We start from the raw sequence: 19,832 nt of genomic DNA, 5'->3' as shown, positions 1-19,832 counted from the left end.
CTCAATCACGTGAGAAGTCCAGCCTGACTCTCACTACTAAATCCAACTCTTCACTGGACCCCATTCAAAGAAGTGTAGAAAACTCTTTTTTTTTTTTTTAAAGATTTAATTTATTTATTTGACAGAGACAGCGAGAGAGGGAACACAAGCAGGGGGAGTGGGAGAGGGAGAAGCAGGCTTCCCGCAGAGCAGGGAGCCTGATGCGGGGCTCGATCCCAGGACCCTGGGATCATGACCTGAGCCGAAGGCAGACGCTTAATGACTGAGCCACCCAGGCGCCCCGAAGTGTAGAAAACTCTTAACATGGGTGAGTAAGAAGGCCATTGGCTCCCAGTAAGAGTTCCAAAAGGATGCAGAATAGATTATCATCACACCCATTCAGGAGCAAAAATTGGTTGTGTCCCTCAAGCCTTAAAGGTGAAGCACAATATTTCAAAAGTTATGTACTGTGTGTCTGTATAAGTATGGAATTATGGCATCGCTACAGAGGCATAAAACAACCAAAAAAGATACCAAAGAAACTTTGACAAATGGACACACAAACACACACACACACACCCAAAACCTTCAAAATTAATAGTTTAATCAATCTATTCAATCTATTTTTCTTTGTCTTCCTACCATTTCTTATGATATCCAGGGTCAAGAAGGAAGAGCGAGTTCCTGTTTCTTCTAACTTGGCTATAATAATCGTCTATTGCTACATAACTGAGTACCTCAAAACTTCGTGGCTGAAAGAAGAATGAATAAATGTTGGTTATTTCTGGCAGTTTCAGTGGGGTAGAAATTGATAAGCAGCTTAGCTGGGTGTCTGGCACAGGGTCTCATAATATTGCAGTCAACATGTTAGTTGGGGCTGCTGTTGGGGCTGAAGGCTTGATTAGGGCTGGAAAATCTGCTTTAAGGATGGCTTAATTCATATGAGTGGCGGGAGGCCTCAGTTTCTCTCCATATGAGCCTCCCTATAGTGGATTTGAATGTCCTCATGACATGGCAGCTGACTTCCCTCCAGCGTGAGTGATTTAAGAGAATAATATGGATACCACCATGTCTTGTATAACGTAGACTCAGAAGTCATATACTGTCGGGGCGCCTGGGTGGCTCAGTCGTTAAGCGCCTGCCTTTGGCTCAGGTCATGATCCCAGGGTCCTGGGATCGAGCCCCGCATCGGGGTCCCTGCTCAGCTGGAAGCCTGCTTCTCCCTCTCCCACTCCCCCTGCTTCTGTTCCCTCTCTCACTGTGTCTCTCTGTCAAATAAATAAATAAAATCTTAAAAAAAAAAAAAAAGAAGTCATATACTGTCACATTCACAAATTCCACTGGTCACACCAGTCAGCTCTATTCGGTGTGGGAGGGGACTACAGAAGGGGAATACTAGATGATGAGGCTCAGTAGGGATCATCTTGGAGGTTGGCTGTCACAATGGTCAAATCACTGGTTTTGAGCCCCAAATAATAAAAAGGCTATTCACCAAAGGAAGCTGGTAGGAGTCAGATGCAGTCTCTGCAAAGAGTCAGGAACTTGAAACTACCTTCTTGGAGGAAAAATGGTTGAAGTAAATGGGCACATTTAGCTCAAAGATAAAAGATTTCAAGTGGGGATATCGTCACTTATTTGAAGGACTGTCACCTAGAAGAAAGAGTAAACTTGTCTCCCTAGAGATTGGAATGAGAATTAACAGATGAAGATGTGTTGAATGACTCTTGGATTCCAGGCAATATTCAAGGGATTGGAAGGGAAAAAAAAAAAAAAAAAAAAGCCAAGACATAGTCTTAGACCTTAAAGAATGCAGTCTTTAAAAACTGTGGAAGAACATCGTATTTTTGCATATGCCTGATATGCTATAGTTATTTAATGTAATTATTGAGGTGTTCAAAAGAGAAGGAAACACCATGTGATTTAGACTGAAGCAAAGTTTTGGAGTCAGTGTGGACAAGATGACTCATGGGCTCCATTCTGGTTCTGTGAGCCTATAGTTTTAGGAGTAGTCTCCAGACACTTGTGAATGTAAAAGATGGCAGTGAAGAAAACCCAGTAGAACTTGTATGACATATTTACAGCATTGCTTTAAATCAGCCATAGATACTATTCTAGGGTAATCTAAGAGAATCCAAATGGATTTTATAGTTTTATTATAAAAATATTTGGGGACAGACACAGTAAATATGTATATACAGTGTGAAATCATCAAGGAAAAATGGAAACAGGATGATTTCATACATGTAGCCATCTATTTAATATTTATAAGGCACTAAATATATGCCAAGCACTGTTGTAGGTATTGGGAAAATAGAGGGAAATAATCTGAATGTTTCTCTGCTGGTGTTTAAGACTGTAGAGCAAAGTGGTAAGATCATGGGATAGGAAACATACTGTTTAGGCTCAAATCTGGTTCTACCACTTTCTAGTTACATGACCCCTTGGGCCAAGTTACCTAATTTCCTTTTGCCTCAGTTGGGATATATGTAAAATAGGGATGAAGATGGTACCTACGTTATAAGGATGTCTGTGAGGCTAAGCGGGTTGATATGTGCAGAATTCCAGGAGAAAAACTTTCCACATTGCTTCCTTGGGCCCATGGGCAGAGTTTTTCTGGTTTCTGTCTTGCAGCTCTTCCTGGTTGGTTGTGTGCTCTTGCCTTACACCTACCTATGGCCAAGTCTCCTAACACAGCCTGAGTGTTACAACTCCTGCCTTTAGCTCCACGGAACTACTTCTGGTCCAATACCTCCCTCCCTACCCACTTCCCCCTCCCAGCCCCATGGTATAGTCTATGAGTCTATCACTCAAGCTTTAGGCTTCATTTTTGCTTCTGGAACTAAAATGTTTCTCCTCTCTTTTGAATTTAGTATTTACTATATTACTATTTTTTTAATAGACTATTTTTTAGAGCAGTTTTAGAATTTAAGAAAAAATGAGAAAATAGTCCAGACAGTTCCCTATACTATTTTCTCTATTATTCACATCTTGAGGTATGTTTGCTAAAATTAATGAACCAATATTGATACATTATTATTAACTAAAGTCCATAGTTTATTCAGATTTCCTTAGTTTTTACCTAATTTCCTTTTCTGTTTCAGAATCCCATTCAGGATACCACATTACATTTAGTCATCATGTTTTCTGTGGCTCGTCTTGGCTGTGACAGTTTCTCAGATTTTTCTTGTTTTTGATGACCTTGACAGTTGTCAGAAGTACCGTTCAGGTGTTTTGCAGGATATCTCACAATTGGAATTTGTCTAATGTTTTTCTCATGATTAGAGTGGGGTTATGGGTGTTTGGGAAAGGTTAGGTGCCATTTTCACCATAGGTGCCATATCATAACAAAGGTACCTACTATCAACATGATTGACAGCTGTTGATGTTGACCTTGATCACCTGGCTGCAGTAGTGTTTGTCAGGTGTCACCAGGGTGGTTAGTCTTCCTTACTTTCCATACCACACTCTTTGGGAGGAAGTCTCTATGCACAGCCCTCACTTAAGGAGTGGGGAGTTATGCTCCCCTCTATTACTGTTTTTTAATGGTTATATATGATTTAGGATTTTTTTTTTAAAGATTTTTAAAGATTTTATTTACTTATTCATGAGAGAGAGAGAGGCAGAGGGAGAAGCAGACTTCCTGCAGAGCGGGGAGCCCGATGCGGGTTTTTTTTTAAAGATTTTATTTATTTATTTGAGAGAGAGAGTGTGCGCGTGCGAGGGGGGAGGGGCAAAGGGAGAGGGAGAGAGAGAGTCCTGAAGCAGATTCCCCGCTGAGCATGGAGCTGACAAGGGGCTTGCTCTGAGGACCCTGAGATCAAACCTAAGCCCAAACCAAGAGTCAGTCACTCAACCGACTGAGCCACCCAGGGACCCTTATTTGATTTAGGATTTCTGTGTGTTTGCAGAGTCAAGGGGTTCTGAGTTGGCTCTGTCAAATTACTCGTTATAGATATTGATTGAGTCCTTCTCCAAGATACAGTGGACACTCCACTCTTTGGTTCCTATTTTGCATCATCTCTGCAGTGTCTCACATGATGATTACTACCTCCTTTTTCTTTCCTTATTTTCACTTGTAACACCACACTGTGTCAGTTTGCCTCTGGCCACTTTGATTATTTCCTCTCAATTTCCTTTGTCAGTCCCTCCTCCTCTCCCCATCTGGAATCAACTGAAATTCCTTCATCCTAGATACTCTTATCTTCTCACTCTCTCCCTAGGCCATCTCACCTCTTGGCTTTTGAGCCATCTCGGTTCTTCCTTTCTTTCTTCCTTCCTTCCTTCCTTTCTTCCTTCCTTCCTTCCTTCCTTCCTTCCTTCCTTCCTTCCTTCCTTCCTTCCTTCCTTTCTTTCTTTCTTTCTTTCTTTCTTTCTTTCTTTCTCTTAAGATTTATTTATTTGAGAGAGAGAGAGAGAGGTAGGGGGAGGGGCAGAGGGAGAGGAGAGAATCTCAAGCAGAGTCTCCAATGAATACTGAGCCCGGCTTGGGGGCTCGATCCCACGATCCATGAGATCAGGACCTGAGCCAAAACCAAGAGTCAGTTGCTCAACTGACTGAGCCACGCAGGTGCCCTGCCATCTCGGTCATTGCTATGCTTACTTTTACCATCTATTGGCTGATGGATCCCAATGTATTTATTTCCCGCCAAGACTTCTGATTTGAGTCTCCTCCCCTTTTCTCCCATTTCCGCTCTCTGTATTATCTGTCTATCCATTCATGCATGCACACATCTCTCCATCTATCTTTCTAATATGTTTATCTATGTTCTACTGGGCGTCTCCATCAGGTGTCTCACATTCTGCAAACTGAATCCATTATCCTCTCCTACAAACCCAGATCTTTAGGTGTGGCTGAACTCAGGGGACTCAAACATGATCATCAAGACAAAGCCATGTTTGCTTCATCCCTTGGTCCTGCTTTCCTCAGGGTTGGCATCATTCCCAAGCATTTTCTACCATTGCAAGAACAACATAGCTCCTAATAGATTCATAGAAAAAGAGATTTTTCCCCCTTCCCCATAGTTCCATTAAAAGTCTTGGTACTGAATCTCTATGGCTCTATCTGAATCATGTGTCCATTCAAACCAATCACTGTGCCCCAAGGTTATCCCATGCTCTCTGATTTGCTAGCTTTAGGCCATGAGCTCACTCTTGTAATTGGGGATATGATTAGCTTAACCCAGTCACATGTACTGAGAGTGGGGGAGGTATGATTTACCACAAATCATCTTGGGGATGTGCTGTTTTCAAAAGAAGTAGGGGATGCATTCTGGGTAGGTTGGACTACTAGTCTCCCATTTGGGAATTTTAAAATACACTGGCTTTCTTAGACCCACTGCCTGGCTTCACATCCTCAGTGTATCTCCTTTACTTTCAGGATGAACTTCAGACTCCTTACCAAGGCCTTCAAGTTTCTATCAACCTCCTGACCCCATCTCAGTTTGGCTCTGCCTTCCTTACTACGGTCCAACCACACTGGCTTTAGTTTGTACCTGATTTAGGTCATTCTCTTTTCTGCCTTAGAGTCTTTAAACATTGCTATAGACTGAATGTTTGTGTTTCCCCAAAATTTATAGGTTGAAATCTTAACTCTCAATGTGATGGTATTGTGAGGTGGGGACTTTGGTTGATGATTAGATCATGGGGGTGCAGAAATAAATTTCTGTTGTGTATAAGTCTATGGTAGTCTCTTATAGTGGCCCAGACTTTTGTTACAAACATGCTGGTCCCACTGTCTGGAGCTTTCTCTTCCCTTCTATTTCCCTATCCTCATACTTTTGCTTGACTCGTCATCTTAAATGTCATTTCTCTAGAGAAGAGTTCCTGATTTCTTAGAGTGAGGTTAGGACCATTAACTAGTCTCATGGTCCCCTGTACTTCTCCACAGGACTGACTACAATTCTAATAGTAGAATTCTAATTCTAGAAGTCTAGCTAATCCTTTTTGTAATTACTGGTCAGCCCTCCACAATGGACTTTATGCTGCATGAAGGCAGGGATTGTGTTTTGTTTAATATCTTATTGCTAAACCCTAGTTCCTGGCACAGAATATGGCACATGGGAGTAATTCAGTGCATATATACTTAATGAAGGAATGAGTGAAAAAGTGAGGGTTTACATGCTGTCAGAGTCAGCTTGGGCTGTCATGACAAAATACCATAGAGTGGGTGGCTTGAACAACAGAAGTTGATTTCTCACCGCTCTGGAGACTGGAAGTCCAAGATCAAAAGGCTGGCTTATTTGGCTCCTGGTGAGAGATAGCTTCCTGTCTTGCAGGCGGCAGTCTTTTCTCTGTATCCTCACACCAAGTGGAGAGTGGTGGGGAGAGCAAGCTCTTTGGTCTCTTCATAAAGCACTAATCCCATCGGGATGACCTACCCTCATGACCTCATCCAAACCTAATTACCTCCAAAGGCCCTACCTCCTAATACTATCATCACAATGGGGGTTAGTATTTCCACACATAAATTTGTTGGGGGACACAATTCAGTCCATAGCATTACCTCATTTGGTCTTTGATAATTTCATGACATAGATTCTGATTCAGGATGAAGAAAAGGAGACTTAGAAAGTTGAATCTGCCCACAGCCACTTAGCTAGGTAGTGACAGAACTTGGAAGTTTCAAACCTAGGAATATCTGCCTTAAAATCAACTGAAGATCTGTTGCCTCATGAGGCATTATCTTGTTTGGTTTTGAGCCATTTAGTCTGAAGGGAAATGTGGTAAGTGTGTGAAGCAGGAATGTAAAGGGGATCACAAACGGAGAGGCGTCTATACAGTACAGAGCAGGGGAACACCTGGATACTGAGGGAAAATATACTGAGAAAGGGGAGTTTGCCCCCAGGAAGAGACTCGGGCAGGAGTTTGACAGGAAACCGGACCCTGGAGGGTTGGGGGTGGAGTTTGGGATTATGACGTCAACCACCATCAGGGAAATATTCAACTCATCTTCTCTCATCTTCTCCACCTCATTTCCAGGTCCCACACCCTTTTGCTAGCTCTGACAGGTTTTTCAGAGCAGGAAAAAGAAGAGCAAAATAGGAAGAACAAAAATAAGACAGCCCCCACCTTACACTGAGGCAGGAGACACAAAAACCTCCCTGTTGAATAGATCTTAGAATAAGAACATTTCTCCCACACAGAACCAGTGTTAAGATAAAGGGTGACATTCTCATAGTCCTCAGAAGCCTAATTAACTCATGATGTTCTGGAGCTAGTACTAGTAACAACATGCCTCAATTCAGAGAACCTTGATTGGGTTCCTTTTCTGAAGCAGGAACTTGGGAAACCGTTGAGATGGAAGGGGCTGTGGGTGACTTCCTCTGCCTTCGGGAAGTTGTCAGCTATATGATGGTTTAGATACATTGGGGCACCAGTCCCTTATCTTGGCACTGTTTCCACAGAAAGGTGAATTCTCAGTTATGGTACGCTGGGTGCGGGCCAGGCCTGGAACATACTGACCTTCCATCCTCTCATTCCCTTTTCTCACCCTCCCATTTGCAGCCATTCCTTCAACAGAGTGCCGCCACCGGCCTCTTGGTTCCTGCCAAGAAGGAAATTCAGGAGCTTGGCTTACCAGTGCACTGAAGCTGAAGCCCTGAGTGGGACTATGAAATAGCCATTTGGCCATGAGAAAGTCACAGAGCATCTCTGAAGTGAAGGAAGAAATTACATCCTCCTTAGTTACCTCATTGGGTTCTTGGGGATTATTAAGTGATTTGTTATGTATGTGCTTTATAAACCATAAAGCATTGCATAATGCAAACAACTGTGCTCATCCTCATAGAGCTGATTAGTGAGGTGGGGCCTTAGACATCCCTATTGCTGCCCCATAGTTTCTGTGTGCCAGGCCCTCTTCTGAGCATTTCATATATCTGCAGAGCAGACCAGTGGGGGAAGGTACTTTTATCCTCATTTTACACATGAGGAACAGAGAGGGTAAGGACCTATTCAGGGTCACATAGTAAGTGGCAGAGTTGAGATTCAAAGGCAGGCAGTCACGCTTCAGACCCCATTGCTAACCTCCAAACTAAGCTGCCTTCTGTGTGCTTCCTTAGTACCCTCTGTAAACTCCTCTGGGAGCACTGGACAGAATTATAATTGCTTACCTTAGTGATAAATAAGCTACTAGATTAGAGGGACTGTATCTCATACACACACACACACACACACACACACAGTGCCTGACACACAGTTAGAGCTCAGTAAATATTTGTTGAATGAATAAATGTCCTCTGGGGAGATATACAGCAAGTCTGATACAACTACTGTGTTTTTCCTTTATCTTTTCTTGGCTAGCTACGCTCATTTCCCTCAACCATTTCCAATAAGAAAATGGTATTTCTTGCTGACTTTATTGTTCTCTTTTGCATTTTCTCAAGTTCAACAGTGACCCATCTAAAGGGAAATGTCAGAATGCGAACACGGATCCAGTGTGGCTATCTTCTCCTGCCTCCACGGTGTATAATCATTATCCAGGACTCTCCGGGGCTCACTCCTGCCCCTGAACTTCTTGTATGTCTGGACAGTTTCTTGACTATGAAACTAAGTACCCAAAGTGACCCTTAGGCCTTTACCAGTTGTCTAGGTAGGTAAGTAGAATCCATTATTCTCTTCCTGCCCTCCCCTCTCTTCTCCACTCTTCCCTTTGGTGGGAGGAGCTGTAAGGAAGGAAAAGGGATTCCCTATAGTCCTAACTGAAGAAAACAGGTTATGGTTGATGAGGGAGTTGTGGCAGGAAACTGCATCTCTGGAATCCAGAGAATGTCAGTTTTGCTTCATGGCATGACTACAGTGGGTTTTCTTATTAAAAAAAAAAAAGCATCATTGGCTTCATATATTGGACTATATTTAAAGGGATTATGATAAGACACAAGGTTTGAATTTGGACATGTTTTGAAAATTCCTGTATTAAAGTGGGCAAAAATATTTGCAGTGTTTCTGTTGGGCTCCCTAAATTAGGAAAGTACAGACTCTGGTTCTCATCAAGACTAAAAAACTGACAAAAAGCGAGATTCAATTATTAGATAAACAGGCAGACACGCACTATAAATTCTCTATTCCAACCAGTGTTTTTATTTTTAGTTGTTTTGATTCGAGATTACTTTAGGTGACTAAGTGCTCCACTGGACACTCCGAGCTCCATTCTCTGAGTCGGGGTCAACGCCTTCGGGCCTCTGAGACATCCCTTGCGGGACCGCAACCCACTTCGTGGAGGGCGGGACCTCGCCGGCGGGAGCGCGCTCCCAAGGCGTCGGCGGCGGCGGGGGTCGGGGCGGGCGGAGGAAGGAAGCAAGGCGCCCTGGGAGCGCGCGAGGCCTCACGTGCGCGCTCCCGCCCGCCAGCCTGCGCACACCGGCGCCCACGCACCCGCCCGCACTCCTCCCGGGAAGTCTCGCGATGCCGTAGCCGGCTGCTCCCGCTGCGGGTGGCTCTGGCTGTTGCTGTGGTTGCCTGAGTTGCTGCTGCGGCGGCGGCGGCGGCGGCGGCGGTGCTGGTGGAGGTGTCGGCCCTTGGGCGGATGTTGACATTGTGTTGTTGTTATTGCTGATGATAATGGCGGCGGCGGTGACGGCGACGGCCGGGACCCCATCTCCTCTGTAGCCGGAGCCGAGGCAGCCAAGATCGATCTCCGCGGCCTCTGAGCGCGCGGCAGCGACTCCCCTCAGCCTCCGCCTCCTCGCCAGCCCTTATCCCGGCCCCAGCCCCTGGAGTCAGGCCCCTTTGGGCAGGGGGCCTTGGAGGCTCAGGATGGCGGATTTCGACGAGATCTATGAGGAGGAGGAGGACGAAGAGCGGGCCCTGGAGGAGCAGCTGCTCAAGTACTCGCCGGACCCAGTGGTGGTCCGCGGCTCCGGTCACGTCACCGTGTAAGGCCCGGAGGAAGGGAGGGCGAGGACGGGAAGGTGCAGGGCTGGGGTGGGCCCCCCTTCCCTTCCCCCTCCCCCCGTACTCCTGGGGAGCCCTCTATGCCCGGTGTCCGTCTTGTGTCGAGGCCTTCGGGAAGAGTAGGCGACCAGGAAGTGAGAACTTGCTTTAATTTAATTTGTTTCGGTCTCTGAAGTGGGGACAGACACTGCCCTTCCTCCCCCCCCCCCCCAACCCCATACCCCCTTTAGCGGGCCCTTTAGGCCTGGGCGACGTGACGGATCCCAGGAGGGAAGGTTTTTCTTTAGGGTCTGCCCTTTGGGCCACCCCTTCAGCTTCGGGGTGGAAGTACACATATTTATGAGGTGCCTCCCCCTTGTTTTCTTACCCAGTTACCCTGTGGTTCTCTCTCCTCGTCTGTGCCTTTGAGCCTATTGACATATGGCTCTGTGGCCAGATCTGGGCCATATGAGACCCCAGTGACATTTGGCATTGAGTGGTTCACTGTCGTGCCTGTGCCTTTCACACACACTCAGAGGTCTTCCCAGTTTCTTGCGGAGTCAATTTCTGCGGACGTAATGGAGGTTCCTGTAATTGTATATGATAAAAATGTATAGATGAACCTATATTTGAGATATGCAGAACGATACATGTTTACAACCAATTTTAAAAAGGAAATCTACGTGATGGACACACACTGCTCAGGTTACTGAGGGCTCTATGTAATCTAAGTCTCCTCTGGGCATGAACTCTGGGATGGTTTCTTCATTTGATAAGGGTTCCTGTAAATCTGATTTGCAACATTTAAAAGTCCGATAATCAGACAATAAGGAATGAGAGCTTTGTAAAGAGTCATGACTAATAAAGGAATGTGAAGACTTGAACCAAATAATGAGCTGTCCGGAAGCAGGAAGTTTTGTAATGTTTCTCTGAGAAGTCCAGAGTTTTGTACAACTTGAAGTATTTATATTCTTCATTTTAGATCTCCTGTTCAAATCCTAAGTCAAACTTCAATGCTTGTCAGGTATCTCCACACTTCACCTTTTTAGTAAAATAAAAGGGCCAGCAAGTCTGAGACTGTCTGGAACAGTTTCCATTATACTTTTGGTGTAGGGTGAGTGGGATGTGCAGTGAATAACTTTTAGTGAAACGGTAAGCCTTCTCCTTTGAGATTGTCAGCAAAATCCTTGCATTTCTCACTACGTGTTATGACCAGCCATATTGTTGTTTGGGTATGCTTATGTAATGCTTTGATTTCTTTAGCACCTGTTAGTTTATGTTCAGGTGACTTATAGGGTAAAAACACTGCATAATCACTTGTCCCAGCGCCATGGGAAGACAGTGGGATTTATCACCACAATAGCAGTTACTTAGTGTTTTAACTGTCATCTCCAGCAGAATTAAGAGATATCGTGGATATTAAATCTCTCTTTAACATATATCACAGAACTTTTTTAGTCTCATAGCCTGCCATGTAATTTTTTAGTTTGACTCTTAGGACCTTTTTACCTTGTTTTAAACCTGAGGAGTATATGGATGCTTAAAGAAGGGATTTTTCAATCTCTTTCATGCTGTCTGCCTTTCCTCCTATTTTCCTCTTGTCAAAGAAAAGCTGGCAAAGTTTTGTTATTTAAAAAGGTGCTAATATAGTTGTAATGTTTCTTCTGTTTAAGGAAAAAAAAAACTAAGCACTTTGTTGGGTAAATAGAATATAGAACAGATGAAGTGCTCAGAACCAAATAGGTGATTAGTAAATTTGATTGTAGTTGGGTACTTAGGTTAACAGGGTGGAGAAGAATTATTAGTGGTTTTCAGTCTTCCTGCCCTTTAGAATTACCTGGAGAGATTAAAAAAACAAACAAAAGAACAAAAGATGGTGCCTTCTCCCCAGGCCAGGTCAGTTGAACACCAGGTATCTGAGTGAGGGCCCCAGGCAAGGATAGGTTTGTTTTTTTTTTTTAAGCAAGTCCCACAGGTGACTAATGTGTAGCCAGGGATGAAAACCACTATTCCAGAGTATGAGGAGGAATTATGTGCCGTCAGTAAGCAGTATGCCTGTCTACATTGGGAGTTAATTCTGTGATCTCTCTCAGTCACTTTATCTCTCTTCCCCATTACCTTGGTTCTAGGCTCTAGGTTCAAATCTACCCTCTGCCACTTGGGTAGATTATTTATGCCTCTTCAGTTAAGACAGGGATCATTATAGTTCTTAACTTCTAAGATTATTAACGATTAGACAATATATGCCAAGAATTCATCACATTATGTGATACTGTGCTCAATATTAACCTTCATTAATTATCCTCCACACTTACAGTGCTCCACTTTGAGAAACATAAGCATAAAGCACAGTACTAAGAAATCAGAACTGCCATTTTCAGACCTAACAGTGATTGACTTTAGTCCTGTTTTTCCATTTCTAAACAATTTATATATTTAAATTGCTATGTGAAGTACTTTGATGAAAATTAGTACAAATCTTTCTTTATTGAAAACCTAAACCTGTTTTGTGGTGACATAGATAAGTAGAGTAATAGTAATACGGAACTTTTTTTTACATGACTCTGTCATGCATAATTCACAGGCATGCTATGCCAATTGGTAGCCCAGTTAGTGCCTATAAAGGTTTTTGAAATTGGTGCTTATGGGTTACTTTAACTGTTGAGCATGTTCTGTTTTTCTTACCTCTAAATATAAATGGGAAGAACTAGTAAAACAGTTATGGTAAACCTGCCACCGCTCCCACCCCCCTGTTTAAAACTAAGGAGCTCTTTAGAGCAGTCTTCCCTTACTAGTTTGGATGTAAATGATACTGCAAACTGAATCAGCTGTAAACCAGATCAATCTGAAAAGATATAGATTCATCCACTTATGTTTTTCATAGATTTCACTTTTGAGTAGACCTTTATACTTTATAGTTGAATATTTTTGCTCTTTTTTCCCCTCCCCACTTCAGTGTATTGTATTATAGTATGACATGATTTGGTATGCCGTTATAGTGATGTGAGAAAGTAAGTTACTTTCCATTTTCTACTACACAAGGTCAGTTTGGGGGCATTATCAGATTTTGGGGATATAAGGATATGAAATAATAGTTTGTCTAAACAAAGTCTGCTTTAATGTGGTTTGTAATATAAATATATTCATTTTAGCTATTTATTTTTAAAGTAGGCTCACGCCAAGCGTGGAGCCCAACGTGGGGTGTGAATTTACGACCCTGAGATCAAGACCTGAGCTGAGATCTAGAGTTGGACACTTTAACCGACTGAGCTACCCAGGCGCCTTGTAAATATTTTTATATTGACTGCAAATCAGACTTATACTTTGTACTTCCATCATGATCAGTATTCTTTTTTGACATCCTTCTGGATAAATTTAATAATTTTCTTCATTGTTAGATTTGCATGTAGCAGTATGGAACAACGTGGCAGTTCCAATAGGGAGATACACAGAAGTATGTTTTGAGGAAAAGTGGTACTTGAAAGAAGAGGGAAATAAGTTCCTTAATATTTATATATATGTAATTTAAAAGACTTGAGTTCACACTTCAGTTAAGTTTGTGTGTGTGTGTGAGAGAGAGAGAGAGAGGTGGGGAAGGGAGAGAGTGTCTTCTCATTATGTATGTAATGAAGATGAGGGGAAAAGTGATTAACTTATTAGGTGGTGTAGGCCAGGTTGGTTAATATTTTAAAATTATGAAGTTTTTTACCTCTCAGTAAATTTTGCAACATATAGTGATCATTGTTGAAGACTGATTTTTCACGACGATGATAGCGCTAAAGGATGTTAACCTAAAAATTAGAATTTAAATCTAGTTTTTAGGCCAGTATTCCCTAGCTGATCTATCGTATAACTGACATTATTTACTTCTGTATCACTTCGTGCCCTCCTATATCACAATCACACTTGGGGCTTTCCTAGGGCATAATCTTTGACTTCTAACTTAAGCCCTGTCATAGAGCCAAGTTATTTTGCTAAGGTTTGTTTCTAATAATGTTATTCTCTTTTAATTTCACTAAATTATTGTATCTTCATGTACTCTCTTCTGAGGTATAATCTTCCTACCATCTCCACAAATAATTCCTCATCCTTCAGCACCAGTTTTTACCAATGGCTGTGGAACTCACTCTCTTTGCTTGTCTTCATCTCAGGTATGCTGTGGAAAATTGAAAGATTTAGAAATGTGGCTTAAAATGAAAAAAAACTTGGAAACTACTTTGGGGCACAATAAGATCTTTGCATAGGAGATATCACAAGAACACCTTGACCTTTCAAATGGTAGAGTTAATAAAAAATAGTCTATCTTGAAATGTATCAGTATTTCAAGACTGCTATCAGATGCTGTACTTGGCAACAGGAGATCTGAACATGATTTGCCCAAGTAACAATCATTTTGATTAAACAGTTTTTTTTAACTTTACTGTTTTCACCTCCTTTCTCCCACCCAGCATGATATATAAGGCATATTCCATTTTTAAAGATTAAAGTTTTTGAGATTTTTGAAGACCTTATTTTGATGTTTCTCCATAAAGCTATAAAGTTCTTTGAGGGCCGGAATTATGTTTATTGGTCTTATTTCCCCACTATTTAATACAGTGTCTGGAATATTATAAGTCCTAAAATGTTCTCTAAATAAATGAGGTAATTGCATACATCTTTGGACCTTGTCATAGTTGCCAAAGGAGTAACTGTTTTCCTCCCTTCTGAACCTCCTACTGAGGTAAACAATATTTTACAATAGAACTCTTATAAAATCATATTCAGAAGATAAACGGCTTCTCTTTTTTTAAACAAAATTTGATAATTATGGGGAAGTTATAAAATTAAGACATTTTTTCCCCCAGAGATTTTTCTTATTCCTTATCATTTGAAAGGAAGTTAGTTTGATTTAGAATATAGCATTGAACATATCTTTTGAGAATGCAAAGGAAAAAAAATGCTAAATAATTGGACCAACTACTAAAACTTCTCAGTGGGTAAACTTTCTTGAAGAAATGAGGAATGTGGTAGTAAACTGAAGTTTCCAAAATTTTACTGTATTTGAGTTTGAAATTTACATGGTGTTTCAGTCCAAACAGTTCAGTGTTGGATTTCTGCCTATTAACAGATGTAAAATTGACTGGTGCTTAAAATTTTATGTGACTAGCTAAGTGGAATACAGGGACTAAATGGTGAAAAATAAGTTACATGAAATTATTTATGATGGTAATTACTCAAATACTATTATTCTAAATAACATTACTCTGAATAATAATATTTCTTTAAAGAATAGTATTTTTACTTTGAGAGCTGCTCTTGAACTCAAACTTGAGTTTATATTCCTAATAGGTTAAAGGCTCAGGATATTGGACCAACTGTACTCAGAAGGGGATCTTTTATGTCTCTCTCGTATCTGTGTCTAGTTTTGCTTTCTAATCTATAAAGCTACTTAAGATTTTATTCTCAATAAAATTAGACTTTTAAGTATAACATGTAGCAACAGATAACTTTTTAGTGTCCTTTGTTATCTTCTGTGTAAGATTTTTTGTGACTTTTCATAATTTGTTTCAGAATCCATTTATAAAATCAGATCTTAAACCAGACTTTCAGTGTTCAGGTAGTCTAGCTTAATCCCAGTGCAAGATTTCTTAAACTTGCCCGATTATCAGAATCACTAAGAGCATTTTAAAAGATACACATTTTAGGTTCTTAGCTCTGACATCCCCGGTCAGAATCTTTAAGAAGAGTTTAGGAATTGTTATTTTTAATAAGAGCTTAGGCGATTCTCATATCAGACACATTTATAAGCAATTGATGGTATGTGGAAAGAGTATGGTCTTTGCTGTTAAGCAGATTAGTTTTAATTCTCAGATATTTCCTAACTGTAACCTAACTGTAACCATTAACCTTTCTGAGCTTTAGTTTTCTCATCTGCAAAAGGGATAATGTCTACCTCAGGGATTAGATGTGGGAGTCAAAAATAATTTAATGTCATGGACCCACAGTAGACATTAAGCAAATTATTACTTATTACGTAATTTTGGTGTTTGTCCCTTCATGCACATTTTTTGGCTAATCTTTACCATTTTCTTGGAAATCCATCTAAAAGTTAACGTTTGCTTTCCTGCTTTTAAACAAGACCCTGAGCATAAATCAGAATTACTCGATTGAGTTGAAACATTTAATCAAAAGCAGATATTATCAGGTTGGTACCCAGTGATATTCTTAGGGGTCATTGAGGTATTTGGGGGTTTGAAGACCTCTAATTGGCGCTTCCTTTTAAATTCACATGTGTGGGCTTTTCCTTTGTGTTTTACTTCTTCTGTCTATCTAATGGATGAACTGTAGGTTGGGAATGAGACAAGCAACATTATCAGAACTACGAATAAAGAGAAGTTTGTTCTGAGTAATGGATTTAGGTGCTTGAATTTTAATACTTGGGTTTTAAGATACTTGTTTCCTCAGAGAATTTTTTTGCTTAAATCCTTCCTTATCAGCTGTCTTAATTGAGGTTTCCTGGTAAGTAATATAACAAGCGTTTATTAAATTTTATGGTAGGTATTATTTGAGACACTAGGTACATCGTTATGAATAAAACAAACCTAGTTACCCTGTCCTCACAGAGCTTATAGTTAAGAGACAGATTATGTCTGAGCAAATTGCTTTGAGGGAGCCCAGTAGAGTGCTGTGACTGAAAATAATGTGATTAGGGAGAAGCTCTCTGAGGGGTAACATTTAGGAACGATGAAAGTGTTCTGTGAAGAGCATCCCAGGTGTGGAGAACAGCAAAATTAAGTCTGGCTGACCTGAGGAACTGAAAGGCTACTTGTATGCTGTGGCCAGAATATAGTGAGTAAAGGGGATGGAGCCTTGACATGAGGATGGTGAGCTCAGTGGGGGCAGGAAAGGATTGTAGAGGGATTAGAGTAAAACTGGGAAGAATAGTTACGAGCTATTGAATGGTCTAGATGAGACAAGATCGTGGTGATGGTCTCTAGATAAAAGAGATGTTTTGAGTTCTGTCTCTAAGTCATCAAATTTCATATGAGGTCTGGAAAGCCAGCGGTGGCTGCATGTGCCATCTCTTTCCCCATTTCCATCTCATTCTCATTCCCATCTCCTGTTTTGTTTTGTGTTTTTTGTTTTGGCTTTGTAAGGAGTCAGGTCAGAGAACTGTGGCTGCCCTTACTGTTGACTGGAGACTGTCTCGATGATATACCTGCATTTCCTGTTCTGCTACCACAGGGCAGTTAGCACGCAAGGGAACAGCATGTGCCGGAAGGAGAAAGGGGCTTTCCCACAAGATCAAAGATTTTTGAAGTGAGGAACTTTGTAAAGTCTTACCCTTTAGATACAAGATGTGTGGTGTTTGACAATGATCTGTTTATTAGATTTGAGGAAAGGACTGTGCTTTTTAAGTCTTTACACTTAAAACTAAATTGAATACACAAGGGCTGAAATTTTCTCACAAAGACCTGGACAAATGATTTTCTCCTTAAGCTCTTCTCCATTCTGCCATCTATGTAGGGTCTTACCATCTAAGTAGACCTAAACTTATTTAGGTTAGAGTTGGTTGGACTTTGGGATAACCTACCTTTTGTTTGTTTTGTTTGTTTTTTGGGTTTTTTTTTTGATTGTGTGTGTGTGTGTATGCTTCCTGCAAGACTTCCTTTTTTAATTGTCTTTGATCTTGTGTTGTAGTTATAGTGGAGTCCTTGGTTAGTCTAGTAAAGGAATTCCTGTGTACCCAGCCTTCTTTTTCTACTCTTTCTAAACTATTGTAAATGTCACTTGAAACTGATATTTTTGGTAGTTTATATTGTAATCCAGTTCAACCATGTATTGTTTCTTAAATGAACATAGTTTATCATTATTGTGTTGCTCATAAGATTTATGTAAGTGTGAAGAATATTCTAACGTATGTATAAATTAGATAGTTGAGTTAGATTAGTTGAATTCGTATATCATCAGAGGTTACTACCCATGAAGTTTAATCAGTATAGATTTACATAACTTCCATTGTTTAACAACATACATAATCATCTGTAAATATTTGAAGATATAATCTTAATAATTGAGTAAAATTCTAATTAGAATATTATAGAATTATATAGTGATGAGGTTTATGATAGAGTGAATTAATAAATGATTTAAATAATTAAATCTTTGATTTTACTAGTTTATTAATAAGATTATATTTTCACAGAGCTGGATGAACCCATATATTCAGAATTTGGTCACACAGTTAAAATTTTTAGACGTGTTCTGAGATTCATATATATGTCTCTCAACTCCAGGGGTTCTGTATCTTCTGGGTAAACACAGTACACTTTCAGTTCTAGCCCTTCTTCCTTGAGCCACATCGATATTCAGATGTATATTGAGGCAGCCAGATGAATTTAAAGCGTGGCTTTTATGAATTAATATCTGTTAATTTCTTCTATAGTTGACTTCATCCCCCCAAATAGTGCAAAAGCTGATTCCATTGAGCTCAGAGTTCAACATTAGGCTATCTTCACTTGTCATCTGCAGAGCTGATGTTTTCAGTTTGAATCTGAAATATCTAGTTCATGTTTATAGGTCTTGTCACATCTATAGGAAGATAAAATCCTATGAGTCTAGATTTGTACAGATTGAGTGTCTCAGGATCCAAAATATCCAAAACTCATTTCATAATCTTTTCCCCAAATCAGTTTCAACTATAGCCTTTTTATTCTCAGTTGATGGCTGATCTGGCATCCTATTTGCTTAGACTAAAAACATCTTTGACACATCCTTAAGGTCTCTCTTTCTCTTTCACTGCATCCAGGGTGTCAAGAAATCATCCATTGGGGACACCTGGGTGGCTCAGTCGGTCAAGCGTCTGCCTTCGGCTCAGGTCATGATCTCAGGGCCCTGGGATCAAGTCCCGTGTCAGGCTCCTTGCTCAACAGGAAGCCTGTTTCTCCCTCTGCCTGCCACTCCCCTTGCTTGTGTACTCTCTCTCTCTGACAAATAAATAAAATCTTAAAAAAAAGAAAAAAAAATCATCCATTGGCTCTGCTTTAAAATGTATCCAAGATTTGGCCACTTTTTATCATCTCCATTACTGGTGTGAGTTGTCATCTCTCTTCTGTACACTTAATTTTCCTTTTCCCTCCTTCCTTTGCCTCTCAACCTTTACAGTCTTCTTAGTACATCTCCCATAGTGATCCTTTTAAAATATAAATCAGATCCTGTCTCTTTTTTGTATCAAGCCTCCCCAAAGCTGCCCATTCTCAGAGTTCAGGTCCCTTTTAGTGGCCTACACGACCCTATGTGATCTGACCCATTGTTACTTTTCTGACTTCTTTTCTACTTTTCTTTCTTTTTTTTTCTTAAACAATTTTATTTATTTTAGAGAGAGAGTGTGAGAGAGAGAGAGAGTGAGAGAGCAGGGGAGGGGAGGGGCAGAAGGAGATTGAGAGAGAGAAATTCAAACAGACTCCACACTGAGTGGGGAGCTTGAGGTGGGGCTGGATCCCAGGACCCCCTGAGATCATGACCTGAGTGGAAATCAAGTCAGATGCTCAACTGACTGAGCCACCCAGGCTCCCCTCTACTATTCTTTGATTGGTTTACCCGACTGTAGTCACACTATTCTTTCTATTCTCCAGGCACACTCCTGGCTTAGGGCTTTCGCACTGGCCGGTTCCACTTTCCGGTGTATTCCCTCCAGATACCCAAATGGCCAGTTCATTCACCTTCAGATCTTTCACACTTATTTTCTTTTTTCTTTTCACAGTTGTCGTCTTAATGACCCCCCATTGAAAATTAAAACTCATTCATTTCCCCCCTACTCTAAATATTTTTTATAATTGCTTTCTCAGTCAGAAAGTTGAGATCAGGCATACTTGAAAAAGAGTACAAACTTTTGACAACCTTCTCTTGAAAGGAGAAAAAAGAAGACTTTTTGACAAGAATAAAGTTTTAAACTTTCTTCCTATTTTACAGCAGCTGTCCCACCTGTAGTGTATTCAGAAAGCCTT

The 19,832-nt window shown here is 40.9% G+C and overlaps 1 protein-coding gene and 1 long non-coding RNA gene across 4 annotated transcripts in view; one reads left to right on the top strand and one right to left on the bottom strand.

Annotated features, from left to right (window-relative positions):
• Window positions 1–9,088: 9,088 nt before the first annotated feature.
• Window positions 9,089–19,832, top strand: part of CHIC2 (cysteine rich hydrophobic domain 2) — a 65,527-nt gene continuing 54,783 nt past the window's right edge. Inside the window, exons 1-3 of one of the 3 annotated variants that reach the window (XM_064584486.1) lie at window positions 9,089–9,848; window positions 13,015–13,131; window positions 13,897–13,997. In XM_064584486.1, the coding sequence (XP_064440556.1) occupies window positions 13,957–13,997 (41 nt within the window). In that variant the 5' untranslated portion in view covers window positions 9,089–9,848; window positions 13,015–13,131; window positions 13,897–13,956. The remainder of the gene's footprint in view (window positions 9,849–13,014; window positions 13,132–13,896; window positions 13,998–19,832) is intronic. The other 2 variants (XM_054508925.2, XM_045881161.3) reach the window with 2 other exon arrangements.
• On the bottom strand, window positions 9,843–10,667 carry LOC135363591 (uncharacterized). Its single transcript, XR_010409403.1, has 3 exons — window positions 10,543–10,667; window positions 10,235–10,434; window positions 9,843–9,975 (listed from the first exon to the last, which is right to left on the bottom strand). It is a non-coding gene; the product is annotated as an uncharacterized LOC135363591 (long non-coding RNA).

This window comes from Mirounga angustirostris, unplaced genomic scaffold (genome assembly GCF_029215605.1).
Source record: "Mirounga angustirostris isolate CCGP_5_RB_7025 unplaced genomic scaffold, mMirAng1.0.hap1 SCAF_2, whole genome shotgun sequence".
In the NCBI taxonomy this organism is placed as follows: domain Eukaryota; kingdom Metazoa; phylum Chordata; class Mammalia; order Carnivora; family Phocidae; genus Mirounga; species Mirounga angustirostris.
Note: the sequence above shows the minus strand (reverse complement) of the source record. Positions and strands in the feature narration are given on the sequence as shown.